This window comes from Oryzias latipes, chromosome 1, assembly GCF_002234675.1.
Source record: "Oryzias latipes chromosome 1, ASM223467v1".
Lineage (NCBI taxonomy): Eukaryota > Metazoa > Chordata > Actinopteri > Beloniformes > Adrianichthyidae > Oryzias > Oryzias latipes.
In genome coordinates this window covers 17,191,465-17,209,902 of record NC_019859.2, presented here as the reverse complement: position 1 = coordinate 17,209,902, position 18,438 = coordinate 17,191,465, and the positions used below count along the sequence as shown (strand labels likewise).

Below are 18,438 nucleotides of genomic sequence, written 5' to 3'. Positions count from 1 at the left end.
GAGTCCCCCAAGGGGGCGCGCCGAAGGCTAAAAGGCGGAGGCACATTTGCCACTTGCCTGGGACACATAATATGGAGGAGGCAATCAACTTTGGCTTGACATGTATTTGCTCATCCCTGGGACACGTTCACCTACCCCCACCATCACCACCACCTCCACTGCTGGGAAATTGAGGGGTGAAGCTGGGGGACATTGTAGGGAGGGGGGAGCCTAAATTAACACTTGACATTCAATACGGTCAGATCCTTAATTGGCCAGGGCCTTCCTGAGAAGGCAATTTTCTATTCCCCAAACTGCCCCCGCGCTGCGCCATGTGCCAGTGTCATCTGTATGTGTGTGTTTATGTGTGTGTGTGTGTCTGAGGGAGAGATAATTTGTATCTGTGTGTAAGTATGTGCCAGAGAAAAACTAAGTGTATGCACATATCCGTGTGTGGCTGTGCATGTCTGTGAGCCCGGGCCCCTGTCCTGAGAGAGGCCCTCTGGTCCCTTCCCGCTCTCTAATGAGGCTGGATGAATTAGCGCTACGTGACATGATTTGAGCAGTGTTGCAAACCCCCCCCCCCCCCCCCCCCACACACACACACACACACTCTCTCCGCCACTTTTCCTTCTTTGTCCTTCTCTCTTCCTCATCCCCTGCTCTTTTTTTTTTCTTAAAAGAGTGACAGGCATCTGGTGGCCTAAAAAACGCCGGAAGCAAGCCCGCGGCCCTCGCCTTGATGCGCGCTGGCCCTGCTTTGTATCAGGCATGCACACACAAATGCACACACCTATGTAATCTACACAAAATGAAACACTTTCCCCTTCCCTCCCAGTCCTCTTTCACTCACTCGCTCGGGCACATGCAGACTGACTTGCACTTCCCGCGGATTCAGTTACAGCTGATGTTATTACAGCTTTCAACCTGAGAGGTATTAGGCTTCCTTTAACAGATCTGACAGCATTTACAACACAGGCAAGTTGACGCCTCTAATCGCCTCTGTGACTTCAGACTATTACCAATTGATCTCTAAAGAGAGGCTCCTCCTCACCTCATGACTAAAGCACCAACCGTCGGCTGCTTTTCATCATATTATTCGGAAGGTTTTTACAACATTAACTATGTCGTGTAAACGCCATTTTGTCAGATGTTGTCCCCTGGCTGTCATTACCCTAACATCTTCTTATTCATTGATTTATCAGAAAGAAGCACATTTGTCCCCAAAATTTAACCCTCTCCAATTTATTGCAAAAGTGATGCATCACATTTGATCTAAGAAATAAAACTCCATAAGACATTTTAAAAAACACTAACCCGATCAACAAGCCACCAATTAAAGTTGTTTTGTATTTATTTATTTATTGGAGGAAACATATCAAATGGATTAAATGGCATAAAATATTAAATGGCAGTCAGAGTCGCACGCATCATGCAGGAGACAAAGCACTTATGGTGGAGTGTGTTTCCCGACAAAGGAAGAGGCAGCTCAGGCCATTAACACAGAAAAACATCAGCACAGAGAAAGCAGGCGTTTATGTGTGGCTCCAAGCCAGCGAGTCAACAACACAAACACATCTTCTTCTTTTAACTTGCATGACATTTGCATTTTTCCAACATGCATTCTCACTTTGTCCCGTTGGAAAAGACCGAGGCTGTCACTTCTGTTAAAGTCAGAAGATTACCAGTGTTCAATGCCAAAGTGCTAAATGCTACAGGACCCAGTCATTCCAATTAATGTATATTACTGTAGGCTAATTAGGTAATTTGTGATTTAATTTAAGTTATAGACTGCTGGAAAGTGGAATACAAAAGTTCTTCATCTGTGATCTGCTCGCATGCTTCGATTCAGCCACCCATGGGGACCCCATGTAAATGAAAAGCCATGCTCTGTGACAACACACAATGCCTCTCCCATCCAGCCCACACACACAGTGGTATTTCACTGCGCTGCATGCATACGCTCAAGGCATGGTTAAGAAAAAAAAAGGCTACCCGGAGTTGAAGCCTGCCAGAAAAATGCAGGCAGTAGGATGCCAAGGCAGCTGCATTTAACAGTGGCCATTAAATGTTATTAATCCAACAGCGCAAACATCTTTACAAAGTCAGCAGAGAGTGCAAACAAATGCTTGCACATGTTGCGTTAACACTTTGCTCACAACAAAAAGGTGGCTAATGAGCGAAAACTTACAGCTAAATGCAGAAAGTTCCAGTGTGAATATGTACCCAAAAGGCATGATATGATTGAGAGTGTATGCCTCTGTGCGTTTATGTGTGTGTGTGTGGATGTGGGTGTCTCTGTGTGTGAGTGTACCTTGGCTAAAAGCCTACCACAGCCGGTACCACTACCCTCCCTTCTCCAGAACCTCCCTAAAAAATCCTCCCTGGGCCTCTGGCAATCAAATCCCTATGGCAAGCTGGAGACAGAACAGAACAGAGCAGAGCGGAGAGATCGGCGAAGAATAAAACATGGGAGCGAAAGAAAAATGAAACGTAAAGTAGAGGGAGCATTTAAGAAAGAAAAAAAGTCCTCTTTCCTCTCTCTCTCTCTCACACACACACACGCACACACACACAGACACAAGAGCTCAATGTATGCATTAAGAGATGAAGCATTTAGCCTTGTCCATCCCCCCCCCTCCACCCCTGCACATGTGAGTTGTGGGCATGAAATGTGTGTTGCCTGTTGGAAAGCTATTTTCTTCAAACAACAACTTTGAAAATTGGCCAGCGCATCTAAAACCTACAGTGGAAATAGTCACCTAACAGTACATGTTGGATTACCAGGTGAAAGAGACAGAGACAACTACAAGCCGCCAACAAAATTACTATCATTATCCATAACTATAAATATGGCTGCTGATGATGATGATGGTTTTAACAATAATAGTAGCAATTCACTGTGAGTGCTTTTTCACATAACAGTGACAGCATTAGTCACATCGCCAACAGAAAAATGAAAGGCTTGGTGCCTTGAGAGCTCTTCTTGGTTGCCACTGCTGATGGGGCAAATTTGCAGGCAGAGCCAGCAGACAGGGGTCCTTAAAGACGGATGTAAAAATAGTAGACTGTCGATTTGCCCGCTGCTCTGGCCCCGCTCCAAGGAAAACAAAATAACAGGAGTTGAGGAATAACAGGAAAAGGGAGAAGCCATGGTGAAAGTATGCCCAAGTTCCTGTCACTTAGCGCAGGTCACACCTAATGTCACCTTCCTCTGGATGCAGAAAGGGAAAGAACTGCTTCAAAAGAACAACAATGTCTCTTCCATATGTTCACGTCTCAAAATATCACACGCACCGTCAAATATTTGTGCGTGTTTCCTCCTTTTTGTCTTGTTTACACAAAATAGTCTTATCTGAGATCACCCGCTGTGCCGGTGGCCTGGTAAACAATACCAACGCTGGCTTCCCATGGGTTTTTAAAATGCCTCTGAAAGAAGCTTCTGACACTTCGCAGTTCACCTTAAAAACGTTCACAACTGCTAAAACCTGGATGACAGCTGCTGCACCTTGGCCATGCGTGTGTGCGTGCTCAAGTGTGTGCCCGGCCCTGTGCTTATGTCCACCTCATTAGGCAGCAGTGGGGTGGTGACATCCTGAGCGACTGGCCCTTCAAGCACACACTTCCTCTTTACACCGGCGACTTCTCCCCAAATCAGGGAACTGCCCAAAAAATATAGACCTCGTGGGCATCTCTAAAATGCAATATAAAGTGAAAAAAATATGTGTGGACTTTGGCTTTTCACAATGAAATCAGACTGAAAAAGAGGGAACAGATAGGTCACTTGGAATTAAGGTGAGTGAAGTTAAAATGTTTTCAATCCAAAAGCTGTCAAATCCTCTTTCATTTGTCTTACATAAGTTGTTGCCTCACTGATTGGCTTGCAAAAACATAAATAAATTCTAAATTATTTGGTGTCATTCCCCCTCACGAATCCCTCCAACGGGTGACGTAACATTTTCCGTCCAGATAACACATATTTCATGATTATTTTGCCACGCTGATGTAAAAGAGATCCCTCAACACATTTCCCCACAGATGGCCGTTCGTTTGTGTCACTGCACAAAATACACACAAAGGCACAGCGCAAAAAAGAAAACCCCCCTTTTGGACTTCCGTGATTACATCTCTGCATCCCTCCAAATCGTTCAAGCATTCTCCATGGTGGTGAGGGGGCTGTCTCCTCGGGACAAACGGGAAACAGCTGACCTGGAGCCCATGAGGGTTGCTCACATGATGCTTATTGATCGCTGTTTGCCCTCTGTCTCGCACACAGAGTCAAAAGTCAGGCATACCCATCCTGCAGGGCATCACTACACAACAACTCTGCAGCACAACCCAATCGGCACCACATAAAAGCTCCATCTTTATACACATCACGTTTAAAGAGAAAGAAAAAAACAGAATAAAACATATGACTGACATAAAAAAGCAAGTAATTAAATTCCTTTAGAATAAATAAGCAGCACATAAAAATGTATTTTGACACTAGTTTGAGGTAAAAGTGTTCCAGACGTCATTTCACCCTGGTGGCTTCTTGGGTAAACATGGAGGGGACCGTGGCATGAATGGAACCTTGTGCATCTTCCCACTTCGTCGGGCTAGATGGATTCTTAATAGAGCGCTCAAACCGTAAACACATGAGCATCTGTGGCCCCTTTCTCTTTCACTTTAACAGTCATTGTAAAATTAATTTGATGACCTTTCCGAGTTCTGCTTCTACCATCAGGACTCTCTTTTACCAGCTTTATAGTTGTTTTATTTGACCTGGTGCACTTTAAATGTGCTTTTTGAATGCATCATTTTGTATGATTTTCAATTACTACAATTGCAAGAGGTTCTGTGACACAAATACAATTTTGTCTAACTGCAGGACAATCCGATTTAGCGTTTGAGAATGGAGGGTGGAGACAGTTTTTATAAAGCAAGACAGTGGTGAAGTGGAGACTGAGCAGAGGGCGTGAAGGTGGGGGAAGAAGAAGACTGAAAACGCAAGTGAGAGAAGAAAAAGGCAGCGCAAGACAGAGCAGTAGAAGCAGAAGAAGAAAAAGTAGTAATGGGGGAAGTGGTGCGTGTCGTTTCTGCAAATCTCCTCTTTCACCTCTGCTCTCCTCCAGCTCTCCATCCAGGGCCAGCCAAGAGACACTTCAGCTAGCACCCGCACACACATGGAGCCAGAGCCAACACACACTGAGAGGACGCACACTCACACAACTGGCATATGACTGTTTAGCCACCCACTCAGAAAAATAAATGGCAAAAGCACGAACGCCTCAACACACACACAAACGTCAGTATCAGGACGCGCAGAGACAAACTTGACACCAGATACATGCATGTATAGACGTCCATATGTTCTGTGTGCAATGACCCATCAAAGACAGACACAGAAATAATAACAGCTGAATGTAACCACACATGTACACACGCATCCACTGACTGTGGATAATTCTGCACATATGCGTCAAATCACTGCCTTCCAGTCCCACTCAACAAAATAAAGAAGAAAAAAAAGACATATGAAGCACACATGCAATGTGCAACACATCTGTACACCACCATGTAAAAACAAAGTTTGCACACACGCACACACTGCTACAGGCCCATCTGAGTCCATTAATACGCAGATATGCTTGCACCATGATCGACGCTGTGGAGGATAATATCTAGCTCATTTCTTCACTCAGACAAAACAAAGCAGAGCTGTTCCACAAATATGTCTGTCATCATACCCTGAAAGCAAATGCCAGGCACTTTCAGTGCTCTGACATGGACAGACAGGACCGAGCAGGCTGCACATGCAGAGCACTGATGAAATGCACAGCGAAGAAAACGACCAGTTATCAGCATGAAACAAAACAACGAGCAAATGAAGTAAGAGTTTAAAAGTTTAGTTGAGATATTTTTATAGGCACTGTGAATGACATGACCTAAGGAGACAGGTCTGTCTTAACTATTCTGTGACAGGGAGAAGGACTTTGCTTTTCAGATTGAAAGTCAAACTGAAACAATATTGTAATCAAACCCCACGACACATGAATTAAGTTAATAAAAATGTAATTGCAACATAATATCTTGAAAAATATGTAAATAATCATGCAAGTCATTTATTTTCCAGGTGGTAAAATCCAAAGCAAAGGTGAAAATGACACATTTTGATCAAGTTTTCCACATTTTTGTGATGTAATGATGCATTTTTGGGCTCACATTTACAACTGTATGTTACAATACCCTGTTTTATTCATATGTGAGTTTAAGAGGGCTCCGTTTTTAAAAGAAACAGGCAGTGCAAACTGTAATGCCACTGTACCTCTTCCAGGTCTCGGCCCATAGTCGACCTGTCGCACTTCAAAGGAAGCCGCGTTACAGCACCCTTGCAAAAAGAAAAGGAAGAGGCTATTTTAGAGATAGCTTTAAATGTAAGACAAACACTGCTTTCTCCTTTTTAGTTTTTTATTTAGGTATTTGTGCTCATTTCCTTCCGAGTTGCGCGCGCAGAGTCAGGGTGGCCTCAGCAGATCTTCAGGTGGATGATCTGGTTTTACGCGCCCTTCAGATCCCAAGTTTTTTTTCTTTCTCTACATGTTTCCAACACGAAGCGAACCAAATAATCAAATAAATAGAAACAAAGCGGCCTCCGGCTGCTGTGCTATAAAGGAAACATCCCTGATGAGCCAATTAGGCCCGTGGTATCACTTAACTCCGGAGTTTTTAACTTGCAGGGGTCGATTTTCAGAGCCACGCACGTGAAGCTGCTGGTCACTTAATGCTCTAAATATAATCTCTGCGGAAAAAAGTAGAACATAATTAAATAGCTACAATTTTTTTTCTAATTTCTGAATATTTTTTAGTTGTTTTTTAATATTTTTTGGCAATTCCGAAAATTATTTCTTACAATGTTTTTGCAGAAATAGGAAATAAATGTGTTTATCGAATGAATTTAACCGATTTTTTATGAATTACTAATTATTTCTGTTGGCTCTTGAGAAAATTTAGTAGAATCCACTGTTGCGCACTTTTTAAAAAATCTATTTCTGACACGAAGGCCTTTAAAAATAAGTTATGCCATAATGCGCCGTTTTTTTCGTTCATTTTTAGAAAATGTACAAAGAGAAAATAGGCTAAATTACAAAAAGTGCACGTTTGTTTCATCTTATACCAGACAAATCAAATTAATTTAAGAAAATAAAAGCTTTTAATCGTATTATCTGATGCAATCTTTGTGTTGCAATTTTTTTAGGAAGAACAAAAAAGATTACGAAGTTTTTTCAGGCAAAAAATTAATTACACAAAAATAGCAAAATGCAAACAGGTGAACAGAATCAATAAATTCAAATAAAAGAAACAATCTGTTTTAGTCAGGAATTTTGCTTCTGTCTCTATCAGATACACCTTTTACTCTGTAAAAAGCAGTGAGGACAAACAAAAAGTCGTTTAAAAACTGAGTCATTAATTGCTGATTGCAAAGTCTCTGCTGTTGTTGGAGTGGCCAATAAAGATTACGCACCAAGAGAAAACCACACACCTGCCGCAAAACCACATCTTATTTGCAGGCTGCAGAGGAAGGTGATTTTAAAGACAACCTCTGTTTATGTCTCAGCACATTATTTTCCTTAGGTGCTGCTCTGTTTATATTTGAGTGTGTGTTTATCTGTGCGTAATTTACAAGGATTTTCGGAAGAATCGCAGCTCCCCCCCCCAGCCGCGCGCCTCCTAAACGCGCTGCGCTGACTTCTCTTGCGCGAGTATTGATCACATATAATTGGGCCTAACAACGATAAACTACAGCATTTCTCGTGTCACGCAGGCGATCTTTACGAAAGAAGAGAGGAGGAGGGGGGTGGAGGGGATGCACGAGCCCATAACGCATCTCTCTCCAACACCCCTGGGTGCGCCAGGCTCGGCAAACACAAAGTCATTATCGGTTAGATTCCAATAAGGCGAGTCTGTCAAGAAACAGGCTTCCTTTAGAGAATTTATGTCATGCCTACTAAACATGGAAAGATATCTTCTGAGTGGTGCAAGGAAGGATAAATAGCGAGTCCCACGGCTGATTATATTGAAACAACGGTGCGCATTTGTGGAAAAGGGGTTGGGGATCCGGGCGTGGGGTCCCGGTAGAGCGCTAGGGCCCATCCACCTGCTCAGCCGGCAGTTGAGAGAAGAAAAGGAGGCTCGCCGACGCTGGCCTAACGATCCATCCATCACTTTTTTTCACGTGCGCAAAACTCCTTTAAAGAAAAACGCATGAAAATAAAGCAAGGAGACAGAGTCCTAAATGACAACACTTAGTGTTTAATGTCTTTTTTTATACAAAAAAGTTGTGCAAATAATTGTATTTAGCATTAAACCCCATAAAACACGAGATTAAGAGTAATCGAAGAATAAAGAAAATAATCATTTCAGGTCTTTAAACGCAAAACTGTCCCTGGTGTAAAAATAAATGAAAGAAATAGAGGGAAAACGTTTTAAAATTTCTCCACAATTAAAATATTAAGTGACAGAATAATCTGTGTTTATTTTACAACTCGGAGCGGCCGTGATGCTGTTGCGCAAGAGCCGCTGTGGCCTGGGTGCGTAACAACATGTGCTTGGTACGGAGAGCTTGCAGGTCCCGCTATGATTAACTGCAACCCAGCAACCGTTCTCTATCTACTCCGGCTCCCCCTCAGACACGTGCACTGCGCGCCAACGGACACACGGAAACACGCGCGCACGCAGCTGCTGGAGATGGCACAATACGCGATTCTCCCACGAAACCACATTGGCTCGTGCCGAAATCCTCTCCTTTATGTTTTTGTTTTAAGTTGGAAAAGAAAAAGGACAAAGAAAGAAAGAAAATCTACAATCAAATGTAAACACCCGCAATGTCGGGAGGAAATGTGGACTTTCCTCTCTGTGCGCAGACTATCCGTTATCACCACCACTTTTCCAAAACTCGGTTCGTTCACGACTCCTTTGCTGATCTGTGACCGCGCAAGGGACTTCCTGCTTCGGCCACATGAAGTTAATAAGCCCGTCCCAGAGGGGACCCTCTGTCCGAGGCTTTATCGGCGCAGAGGTTACAAAAACATGGCGATTGCTTGCCTTTAATTTAAACTCCACACCCTCACAGACCAATTACGCAGACTTGAGAATGGATGTGTGGAGTCCAGACAATAAGTCAGGGTAAGAAACCCCCCACCAAAAAAATAAAAATATATTTTCTTGAACTTAACAATTCCTAGTTAAAGTGTGGGGTATGCAAAACCATGTTTTATAGGATATGAAAATTACACACACTTAGATCATGCACTGAATTAATCAAATGTCAACGCACACAAAAGACTTTCAGGCATGCTTCATAGAACTTTAACATGCAAGCTTTTATTCTGAAACTCTTCTACATGGAAGGTGAGTTGCTGAAATAACAGGTGAGAATCCTGATCTTAAATGTCACAAAAAACACTCTTTTCCCCCCACAAGCCACAGACATGATCCTTCAACACAAAGACTTTCTTGGGATAATAAGAAGTGATGAAGAACAACAGAACAACACAAAGAAATAAATAAAACCAAACAAAAGTTTGTCTTCTGAAAGAAAAGATGAACACACAAAACAGGGAGGTAAAGCTGAGCTGACATACCTGCTGGGACATTCTGTAGAGGAGGTTGCTGTCAGTGCTCTGCTGCCATGTCCCCATGAAGCCCGGCTGCTCAGCACTAGGCGGTCTGGTGCTGAACTGCATGGAGCTTTCTCCTGCTCCCTCAGCGCTGCTGCTAACAATGCTAATGCCACCCAGACCTCTGCCTCTGCTGCGGCTGCTCTGACTACTGGAGGGGATGGTCACACAAATGCCAGCTGCGCCGGTGGGTCCGCTAGCCTGAGCTGGAGGTGGCCTCGGCGGCTCCGGGTCTTGGCTGGGCTCTGGGGGGACGGTGTCACTCTCTCTGTCTTTCACATCCAACTCTGCCTCCTTGGACTTAGGGAAAGGGAGACACGAGGAGGGAGGGCAGGAGGGATGTGGGAGTGTGAAGGAGGAGAGAAGAAAAAGAAGTCAGTGAAGGTGGGTTCTCTTAGGGTCGTGCTAGCTTTTTTCATCTCACGTTTAAAGGAGGATAACAAGGAAACGAGAGACAGAGGAGAAGATGTGTGTGAGCGGTTTCTTTGGTAAAGTGTGTGCGTCTGTGCATGTGTGGAGTTTATTCTCATGAAGACATGGAAAAGAAGGCCGGCAGTTCATTTCCTCAGGGGGGGCCTCATGTTGGACGGGGAAGATGAGCGGACCACTGGTGAGGAGGGATGGGGAGAAGGATGGAGGTGAGAAAGTTGAAGCCGTTGAGAAGGTGAGCGATAAGGGAGCAAAACAGACAAAAAATGTGAGGGGAGGGAAGGTAATGGAGTTGGCGAGGAGGGGTGCATGTTGTCTGTAGATTGAGTTTTGTTTTTGTTGCAGATCAGCTGTCAGTCATTTTGCTCTGAAAACCCTGACTCAAAACTTACAAAGACGCAGAGTGGAGCCCAAGTTCACCTGTCTGCACTCATTCAACGCATGCATGCAACATATGCAGGCACAGGAGAAATCCAGACCAAGCAGAGAGCAGTCACACATGCAAAAGTTGTCAGCGAGAAACAATTTCCTTGCAGTAATTTCAAAATAAACTTCAAAATTTGGTGTCAACTTTAATGTAAAGCAAAGATGTAAAATCTGCACAAAATCCCTTAAGAAATGACAAAAGAAGAAAGTCAACACAAAAGAAAAAAGTTCCCCAAAAAAAGCACAAATGTGTCTTACCATCAAATCTGTGCCTGTCCCAGGAAAGTGCAGATGAGGTGTGGGAGGGAGCCACCAACTATCCAGCTCTCCCTGCCTCCTTTTCTTTTTCTCTCTACGTGACCGTGTCCCTCTCTCGACGTCAGTGCCTCTGAATGTCCTCCCTCTTTTGCTCCTATCTCTCTCCGACTTCTCTGTTCTCCGCCGCTGCTGTGCAAGAACTGAGCTCCGCAGCGCATGTGTGTGTGTGCGCGCCGGAGACCAGGAGCCAAGCTGCGAAGGAGTGTGTGTGCCAGGCCGGTGCAGGCTCAACTGAGTCAACTGTGCCTCTCCACTCTGAGATGCTCAATGACACTGTGCTGCACACACACACATACATACACCTCCTCTGTGAGAGGAAGGAAGGTGGGGGCCTCACCAAGAAGGAGGAGGGGGGGGAGCGTTTGTCCCCCCCTCTGCCTTATTACCATTTGCGCTGTGTGAGTGGCCAGCATGTCTCAGAGCAGCTTAGTTCTCCTGTGGGACAGTCCTGCCTCACACAAATGCGAGCACACACACTTTGGTTGGAGGAAAAAGCAGTTTCCAACTTCTATATACACACCACACTGCACTTTTTCTGAACGCTGTCAAACAGTTTAGTATTTTGCCACCAAAAAAAATAAGAAAGAAAAAAAGATGTATAACAGTTGATCAACAATTGATCATAGCTTTTATGGCAAAATGGAATCCTGCATCTCCTAAAAATCCGGTTGCCTTTGTTTGATCTACTGCAGCTCTAATGAAAGCCTAATGAAACACAAGCAATCTGCCACCGCCAGCACGCGCACGCTCCACGCACCTCCTCTCTCCCCTTTCCTCCTCCTTCTTGTCCGCGGAGGCTCTCCGATTTTAATTAAGAAAAAAATGAGGAAGAGGTTCCATTTTAGTCAAATTGGTCCCCACAGCAGCAAAGGTAAGGGAATAAAATGAGGGATGGAGGAGGAAAAGAGGCAGACAGAAAAAAATAAGATGGAGCATAAAAAACTAAAAAAATCAATAAAAAGAAGGAGATCTGTACTTCTTAGGACAAACAACACCTTCTGATCTTTTCCTCTTTATGTTAAATCTCCCATCTTGCCCCCCCCCCCCCTCACTATCATTAGAGAAATGACAGAGTAAGGGGCTTGGTCCACAGCGAGAGAGAGATGTCACAGTGATCTTTCCACTGCACAGGAACAAAAGAGGGACAGGGAGAGAACTTGGCTTTCCAACTGCATTAAATGGCCTCCTTAAAGTCACTTCAAATTTTGTGCTAAATTGCTGGAGACAGCTGCTCGGCTGTGTGTTAAAAGCCTTTTGTACCACGCACTAATGGCAGTGCGACGTTAACCTTTGCTGAGATTATTACACCAGTTGTTACATATGAGGATTTCTGGAAGCAGACACAAAGGTAACAGCGCTCTCCTTGCCACCTGAAAAATGAACATCCGAGCCTTTTGTCTCCACTTGAGTTCTTAACTTCCCCATCCTCCCGTCTGTGTCTTTTGTCTTCCGGATTTACTTTTTAATCTGAGCTTTTAAATCAACCTGCCGCTCTTTGGCTACATCTTCATCTTTTGTGGACAATGCCCTGTCAAGAGCCACAAGCAGCATTGTTCAGAAATTCTGAATGTGTCAACTGCCGCCCGTGTACAACCAGCTCCGCTCCTATTGAAAAGGTAATTCACAAGTCTTAGGCTAATTATATTAAGTGACAATTTAGCCGCCAAGGTTCCTTTTTACTCTCCCTCGTCCTTTTTTCTTTTCTGCCTCCCTCTTGTCAGTAAATGTGCTAGTCTGTGGGTTTTTCAAGTGGCACTCAGTGTTTCAAGTCAAGCTGGTGGCTCAGCTTCTGACCTGGCTGGTTAATGGCTGTTATTTGTGGGAGAGAGGAGTGGACTCTGCCAATAGTGCTCACTCTTCTTCCTCATTTTTCACCCACCCCCACTTTTCTCTTCCTTATAGTGATGACCATGTGGTGAAAATACAAGGATGAAGAAATTTGGAGGGGAAACAGGGAGGGAAAAGGAGACAGAAAGATTAAAAAAAAGAAGTATTATCTAGAAAAAAAGGGTAGAAAAAAAGATCCTCATGCTCTTTTATTAAAACTATTATTGTGCAGGACTTGAGAATTCCCTGAGGGGCAAGGGTTCATGTCGAAGCCCATATAATTAACTAGAGGCTCAGCTACGGATCAATTACCAGACAAGCAAGTGATAGCTGAATCAATGGAAGATCATCAGGCTCGTTATCAGTGTTGCAACTCATTAGAGGAAAAGTGAGGTAGAGAAAGAGGCAGAGCAAAAAGGGGGGTGAAGATGGAGACTGAGGGTAGCTGGGTGAGACAGGAGGAAATGGGCAGGATTGGTGGCAGCTCAGATGTTGATGCGAGTACGGTTTATTAGTGTCGGGTGTGTGGGTCTCCTCATTAGCTGACACTCATGGTGAGTGTAGGGTAGCCCTGAATGAGGAGGGCAGCCTGCTCTGTAGCAACAGTCACTGAGGCTTGTTTGGATCAATACAAATGTGTGGATGAGGTTGAAGCTCTGCCGTAGCACCCTCAGACCCCGGCCACTCACAAATATTGCAATCTGAGGAGTCTGCAGAGAAAAAAAGTTATGAAACAGTGATAACAAACTCAATGATAGAGTAATGATAAGTAATTTAGGAGATGCTAAGATGCTTACGCATCCATGTGATTTACTCTTTTACTGATACCTAATCATTTGTATAACCCCTATCTCATTAACATGATCTAAACTTTCCTTAAAAAAAGCATAACTTGGTCCATGTTTTCTGCCCTGTAGTTCATCATCATTCCACTAGGGGCAGTAGAACGGCTTTTCCAGCTCATTTGGAAATGGCTGCCTCTATGAAATCTCAACAACTGTTTGGAAGAAAACAATTTTGCCAATTTTTTAAACTTTATGATGAGAATAACGCATCTGTTGGTATACATTTTTAAATGACTATACTTGCTGTATTGTAAGTAAGATATGTTTGTTAATAATTGTCAAGTTATGGCCCACAAAGGGAAAAACTGTTAAACTCTTCCTCCAAGTAATATAGAATCTGAACAAAACCCACGTAGATCAAATACCGAATCAAATAAACCCTTACGGTTAACAAAATCCCAGATGAGCCCCCAGTTTATGTTGTGCCCCTTTTAATGCTAGGGGGAACTAGAAGAGTATAACAATAATGAATTCTTTATAATACAGTTACATCAATGTGTGGATCAAATTTAAGATACTGAGTAAATAAGGTGCTTTGTTCCCCATATCCAATATTTTTGCATCTTAAACCAACGTTGTTGCGAGAAAAAATTTACCTTATTACTCGAATGTTTTATAAGCTGCATTTTCATTACATATGTGCAAAACTATTTCTATAAATGTCCTTTCAAAGGAGACATCAGCGTCTTGTTGAGACATCGGCGTGTCAAAAGAGACATCGGCATGTAGGGAGCGGCAAGCTCCCTACACGTGGGAGTGGCTACGGATAAAGGGATATGGGAAATCGTGGATGGTGATTTTACAGAGGAGCTGTGGATCCAACAATTCCGCACAACACACTTAACTTTTGTTGAGCTGTGTGATGCTGTAGGCAGCCAGTTCCTACCAAGACAAGAAGCGCATTTCCATCGCTATTTGACTCATTTAATTCGAAAAGTGTTTTATTGTAGTTTTACGAAATATGTCAATTTTGAACCACTTAAAAAACCACTTCCTACAATCTCAAATACATTTTTTCAATTAAAACTTTTTTTCTCAAGTTTTTTGAAATTGTCGTGTTTCCATTAAGACTTTATTATTGCAAATACAATTTGCACAATTTCATAGCCAATAGAAACTCTGCTAGAGCTAATACTATCTATTTTTCCTTGAAGAAAGGATTTTGCAATTTTTGGGTGGAATTTTTCAAAGGGTTTATAAAACATCTCAATTCTCCCCAATTAATAAAATTTTTGACAAGTTTTTGATGTAGTGGACTTTATTGGGTTAAAATCCCCGAATATGACGTCATAGATTTCCCAAAGTAAAAAAAAAAAATCTGAACATTTTTTACAAAGACTATTTTTGAATCCACTGTGTTCTGATGATGAAGACTTGGACGATTTTTAAACAATACATTTAAATACTTTTTTCTTTTTCAAATGAAAAATCATTCAAACACAGCGGACTCTGATTTTTAAACAATACATTATATATATATATATATATATATATATATATATATATATATATATATATATATATATATATATATATATATATATATATATATATATATATATATATATATATATATATACACCGGTGTGTATATATATACCAATAGTGAGTATTGATAGAGACTAGAGACTTCTGGGAAGTTTCTAAGGCATTAGATTTCGGAATTGTGGATTTAGATTTAGACATCCATATAAAATGGAGAACGGCCTTTATAGTGCACTAAGTAGTGAGAAGTGAAGGAATTTGGGTACAACCTAAGTCTTCTATGAAGTTATATTTAAAAAAATGTAACATTTAAAAAAAAATTGCTCTTTCTTTGGAGTAAATATGTTTTCTATTGAAACAAACACATTAACCCTTTTAAGCCCCACAAGTCGTGAAAATCAATTTTATTTCAAATTATTGCAACAAAATAAGAAAAAAATTACAAACCTCGAACTGCTGGCTGTAACTGTAACTTTCAGCTGCATGTAAAACAATTTCTTTAATAATAAGTGTCAATGTCATTTAACTGAACTGTACTCTTGATGTAAAAAAATACTAATCAAAGTAATGGGATTACTATCTTTATAGATGTGAAAATTTTGGATTTTTGTAGTTTTATTAAATTCAATTAACTGGTTTAAACATAAAAAAGATTGTATGCATTATTGTAATGTCCTCAAATGATACCCAGATGCTTTATAAATCTTAAACAGCCAACTCAAAAAAAAAAGGAACTAAATGCAAAAATGTAGTCCGACTTGATATGAGTCAGATCTCCTGAATGACGATTAGAGCTAGACCAACCTTTGCCTTAATCTTCAGTTTTATTTAGGTGTGCGGGTCTAAAATAACATTTAAATGATTCTAAGGGCCTGGGTTTCCTGATACAAAACTGTCTGGTTATAGTTATGGATCCACATACAACATAAGAAAAAAAAGTCAAACCTTTTTGAGCTTTTTGTTTTTTTGTGGGTAAAAAAATCAGTAACAAGTTATCCTCCCTCACTACCATCAAAGCTCTCATAGCTGCCTGCTTGTTTTCCACACATCTAATGTGTCAGATAGCCCAGAAATAGGGAGCAAGAGCCCCCGAGTGTGGAGTGACAAGGCGCCCAGTTTGAGCAAACATCACTTGGTACAAAACAAATGCAAAGGTCATGAAACACCCATAATTACAATCCTTAACTGCTGTCTTATTTTCCAGTTTGGGCTTGAGTGTGTGTAGTACATCGATGTCAGCAAAATTTCAATTGAACAAAACGCAACTCCATCTCTGCACTCTAAGAGGAGGTCAAGTGAGGACAGATGCTGGTGGCAGGCATAGAAAAGTAGAACAGAACAATTTGTATTGAGATGGCAATAACTAAGCAACGAATGAACATCATCAAAAGGGAGCAAAGGAAAATGGTGTCCCTTTAGCCAGAAGAAGATGCTGATAAAACACCAGTTGATGCATGATCACGAATTTATGTCTACCACTGTTAGACACTCTCTACGTTTCTGAAGATCTCACCTCCAACCTCCTCCCCATTTCAAGTTGGGCAACTCAAAGTAAAAAAGCAAACCAACAAAAATGATGGCTTGACATGGGAGGGAAGTGGCATTTCCCAAAAAGTGTGTGCTGCCTTTGTGAAGCTCACAAGCAACAGGAGCACATGCTTAGGGGCAGCTACTGTCTCTGACCTGGTTTATGGTCATAGCATGTGTGCATGTGACAGGGAGCAGTGTGTCGATCAGATGGCACAGGGATAGAACTGTCACTGTTCTGCTACCACTACAGGGCCACAAGACATCATGTGACACCAACAGGAACAGCCTTCCACTTGTGAGAGTAGGATAGAGCGAGACTGGGAGAAAGATGTAGAAAAAGTCAGACAAGGGCACTGAAAGGTCTGAGAGATGTGAGGGAGCCACATGATTGCCTGTGTCACTGATCACTGCGATGTGAGCTCCACAAATAAGTGCACCTTTGTGAAAAAGGCAGATAATGAAGACGCAAGCAGAGTGTCGTGGCTGAGTCTTATGAGTTCTTTACAGTTTTCAACTATGTTCATGCTAATGTAGAGCAGCACAAGGTTAATTGCTGAGACCGTAACCTGCTAATGCTTATTTGGCAACACATGACCTAATGACACATGGTATGCATAAAATCTCTCCACATTTTGTTTTTCCAAGCAAAATTACAACCACTCATGAGGTCAAAAGGAAAATGCTACCATTTTATCAGCACCAGTGCACACACTTTAACAGCGGTCATGCACATATTCACCTCTGGCCTTGCAGAAAGAAAGCTGACTGGACCTTTGTTCTCTTCACTGAATCACAGAAAATCCCACAACAATATGTTGCTTTTTCATCCCCTTTTTCCATCCTAAAGTTTAAATCAAAGGCATAAACAACCACAGTTAATATAAAAAAATGTTTACTATAAGAAAATAAATTCACATAAACCAGCTGATTTCAATGTACTGTATAATTTCATGAGATAAAAATGAGCAAACAATATAAAAAATAAAAAAATATTATTCTCTAGTGGTTTTTCCATGAAAGAAAGTGCAAACAAGAAAGTTTTGTTCAATTCTGTAAATTCAATACCAAATAAAATAAAAATGCTGTTTATTTTATTGACTCAATCAGGTTTGGTGGCAACATTCGCTGCAGTTATTACTTCAGCTTTTTGATATCTTTCCAGCATCCACATTTTTACAACGAAAAAGAAGCAGGATGTGATGGATGGATGGTTGGGTAAATAGATAGATAGATGGATGGAGGGAGGGAGGGATGGGTGGATGGATTGATAAATGGATGAATCAATAGGTTGATATAAAATCTCTTAAAAATTCAGGATTATGTTTACAAGATTGACATTCTAAAAATGTCTCAAATAAAATCCTGTCAGCAGAGCTGTTCTATTTAAATTTACCATTAGAATCGTTGCTAAGGTTTACCTGCTGGAATGATTGGCAGGTCTATTGGATGTAACTTGAGTTTAATGCCCCATTAACACTGCATGGTTCAAGTGACCCAATTCTGATTTTTTCCTCTCATGTGGCACAGATCGGATATGACCGGTGAACGTGTTGTTTTTTAATTCTTGAGTCTACACTATAATTCATTAGAAGACTGAATTGTGATTGCAATAATTGTACCATGATTATTTGAATCATTGCATCTTTTGGTTGACGAGAGCAAAGAATACTGAAATGTGTGAGGAGATTCTTGAAGAAAAATATAGTTTGGCGCACTTTCAGACTATTTCAATGATGTATAAATTGGGGCACCCAGAGCCCTTCAGTTTGCTGCTTTTCTTCCCTTCTCTTTACTTTCCAGTGATCCACACTTACACTTGGATAATTCTTCTCTAATCATCTCTATAGCTGCTCTCCTCCTCTGCCCTCATTTACTTCTCACATATCTCCCTCCCCTTTCATACCCTCTCCTCACTTCATCAGACAAGCCTCTACTTC

The 18,438-nt window shown here is 41.8% G+C and overlaps 1 protein-coding gene across 3 annotated transcripts in view; it reads right to left on the bottom strand.

The window, feature by feature from the left end:
- Nucleotides 1-11,407, bottom strand: part of LOC101155255 (zinc finger protein basonuclin-2) — a 90,840-nt gene extending 79,433 nt beyond the window's left edge. For 2 of the 3 annotated variants that reach the window (XM_004065927.4, XM_020703682.2), the window contains exons 1-3: nt 10,755-11,407; nt 9,606-9,941; nt 6,290-6,352 (exon numbers count right to left, since the gene is read on the bottom strand). In XM_004065927.4, coding sequence (XP_004065975.2) covers nt 6,290-6,352; nt 9,606-9,941; nt 10,755-10,757 — 402 coding nt within the window. In that variant the 5' untranslated portion in view covers nt 10,758-11,407. The remainder of the gene's footprint in view (nt 1-6,289; nt 6,353-9,605; nt 9,942-10,754) is intronic. The other variant, XM_020703675.2, reaches the window with a different exon arrangement.
- Between the last annotated feature and the right edge of the window lie 7,031 nt (nt 11,408-18,438).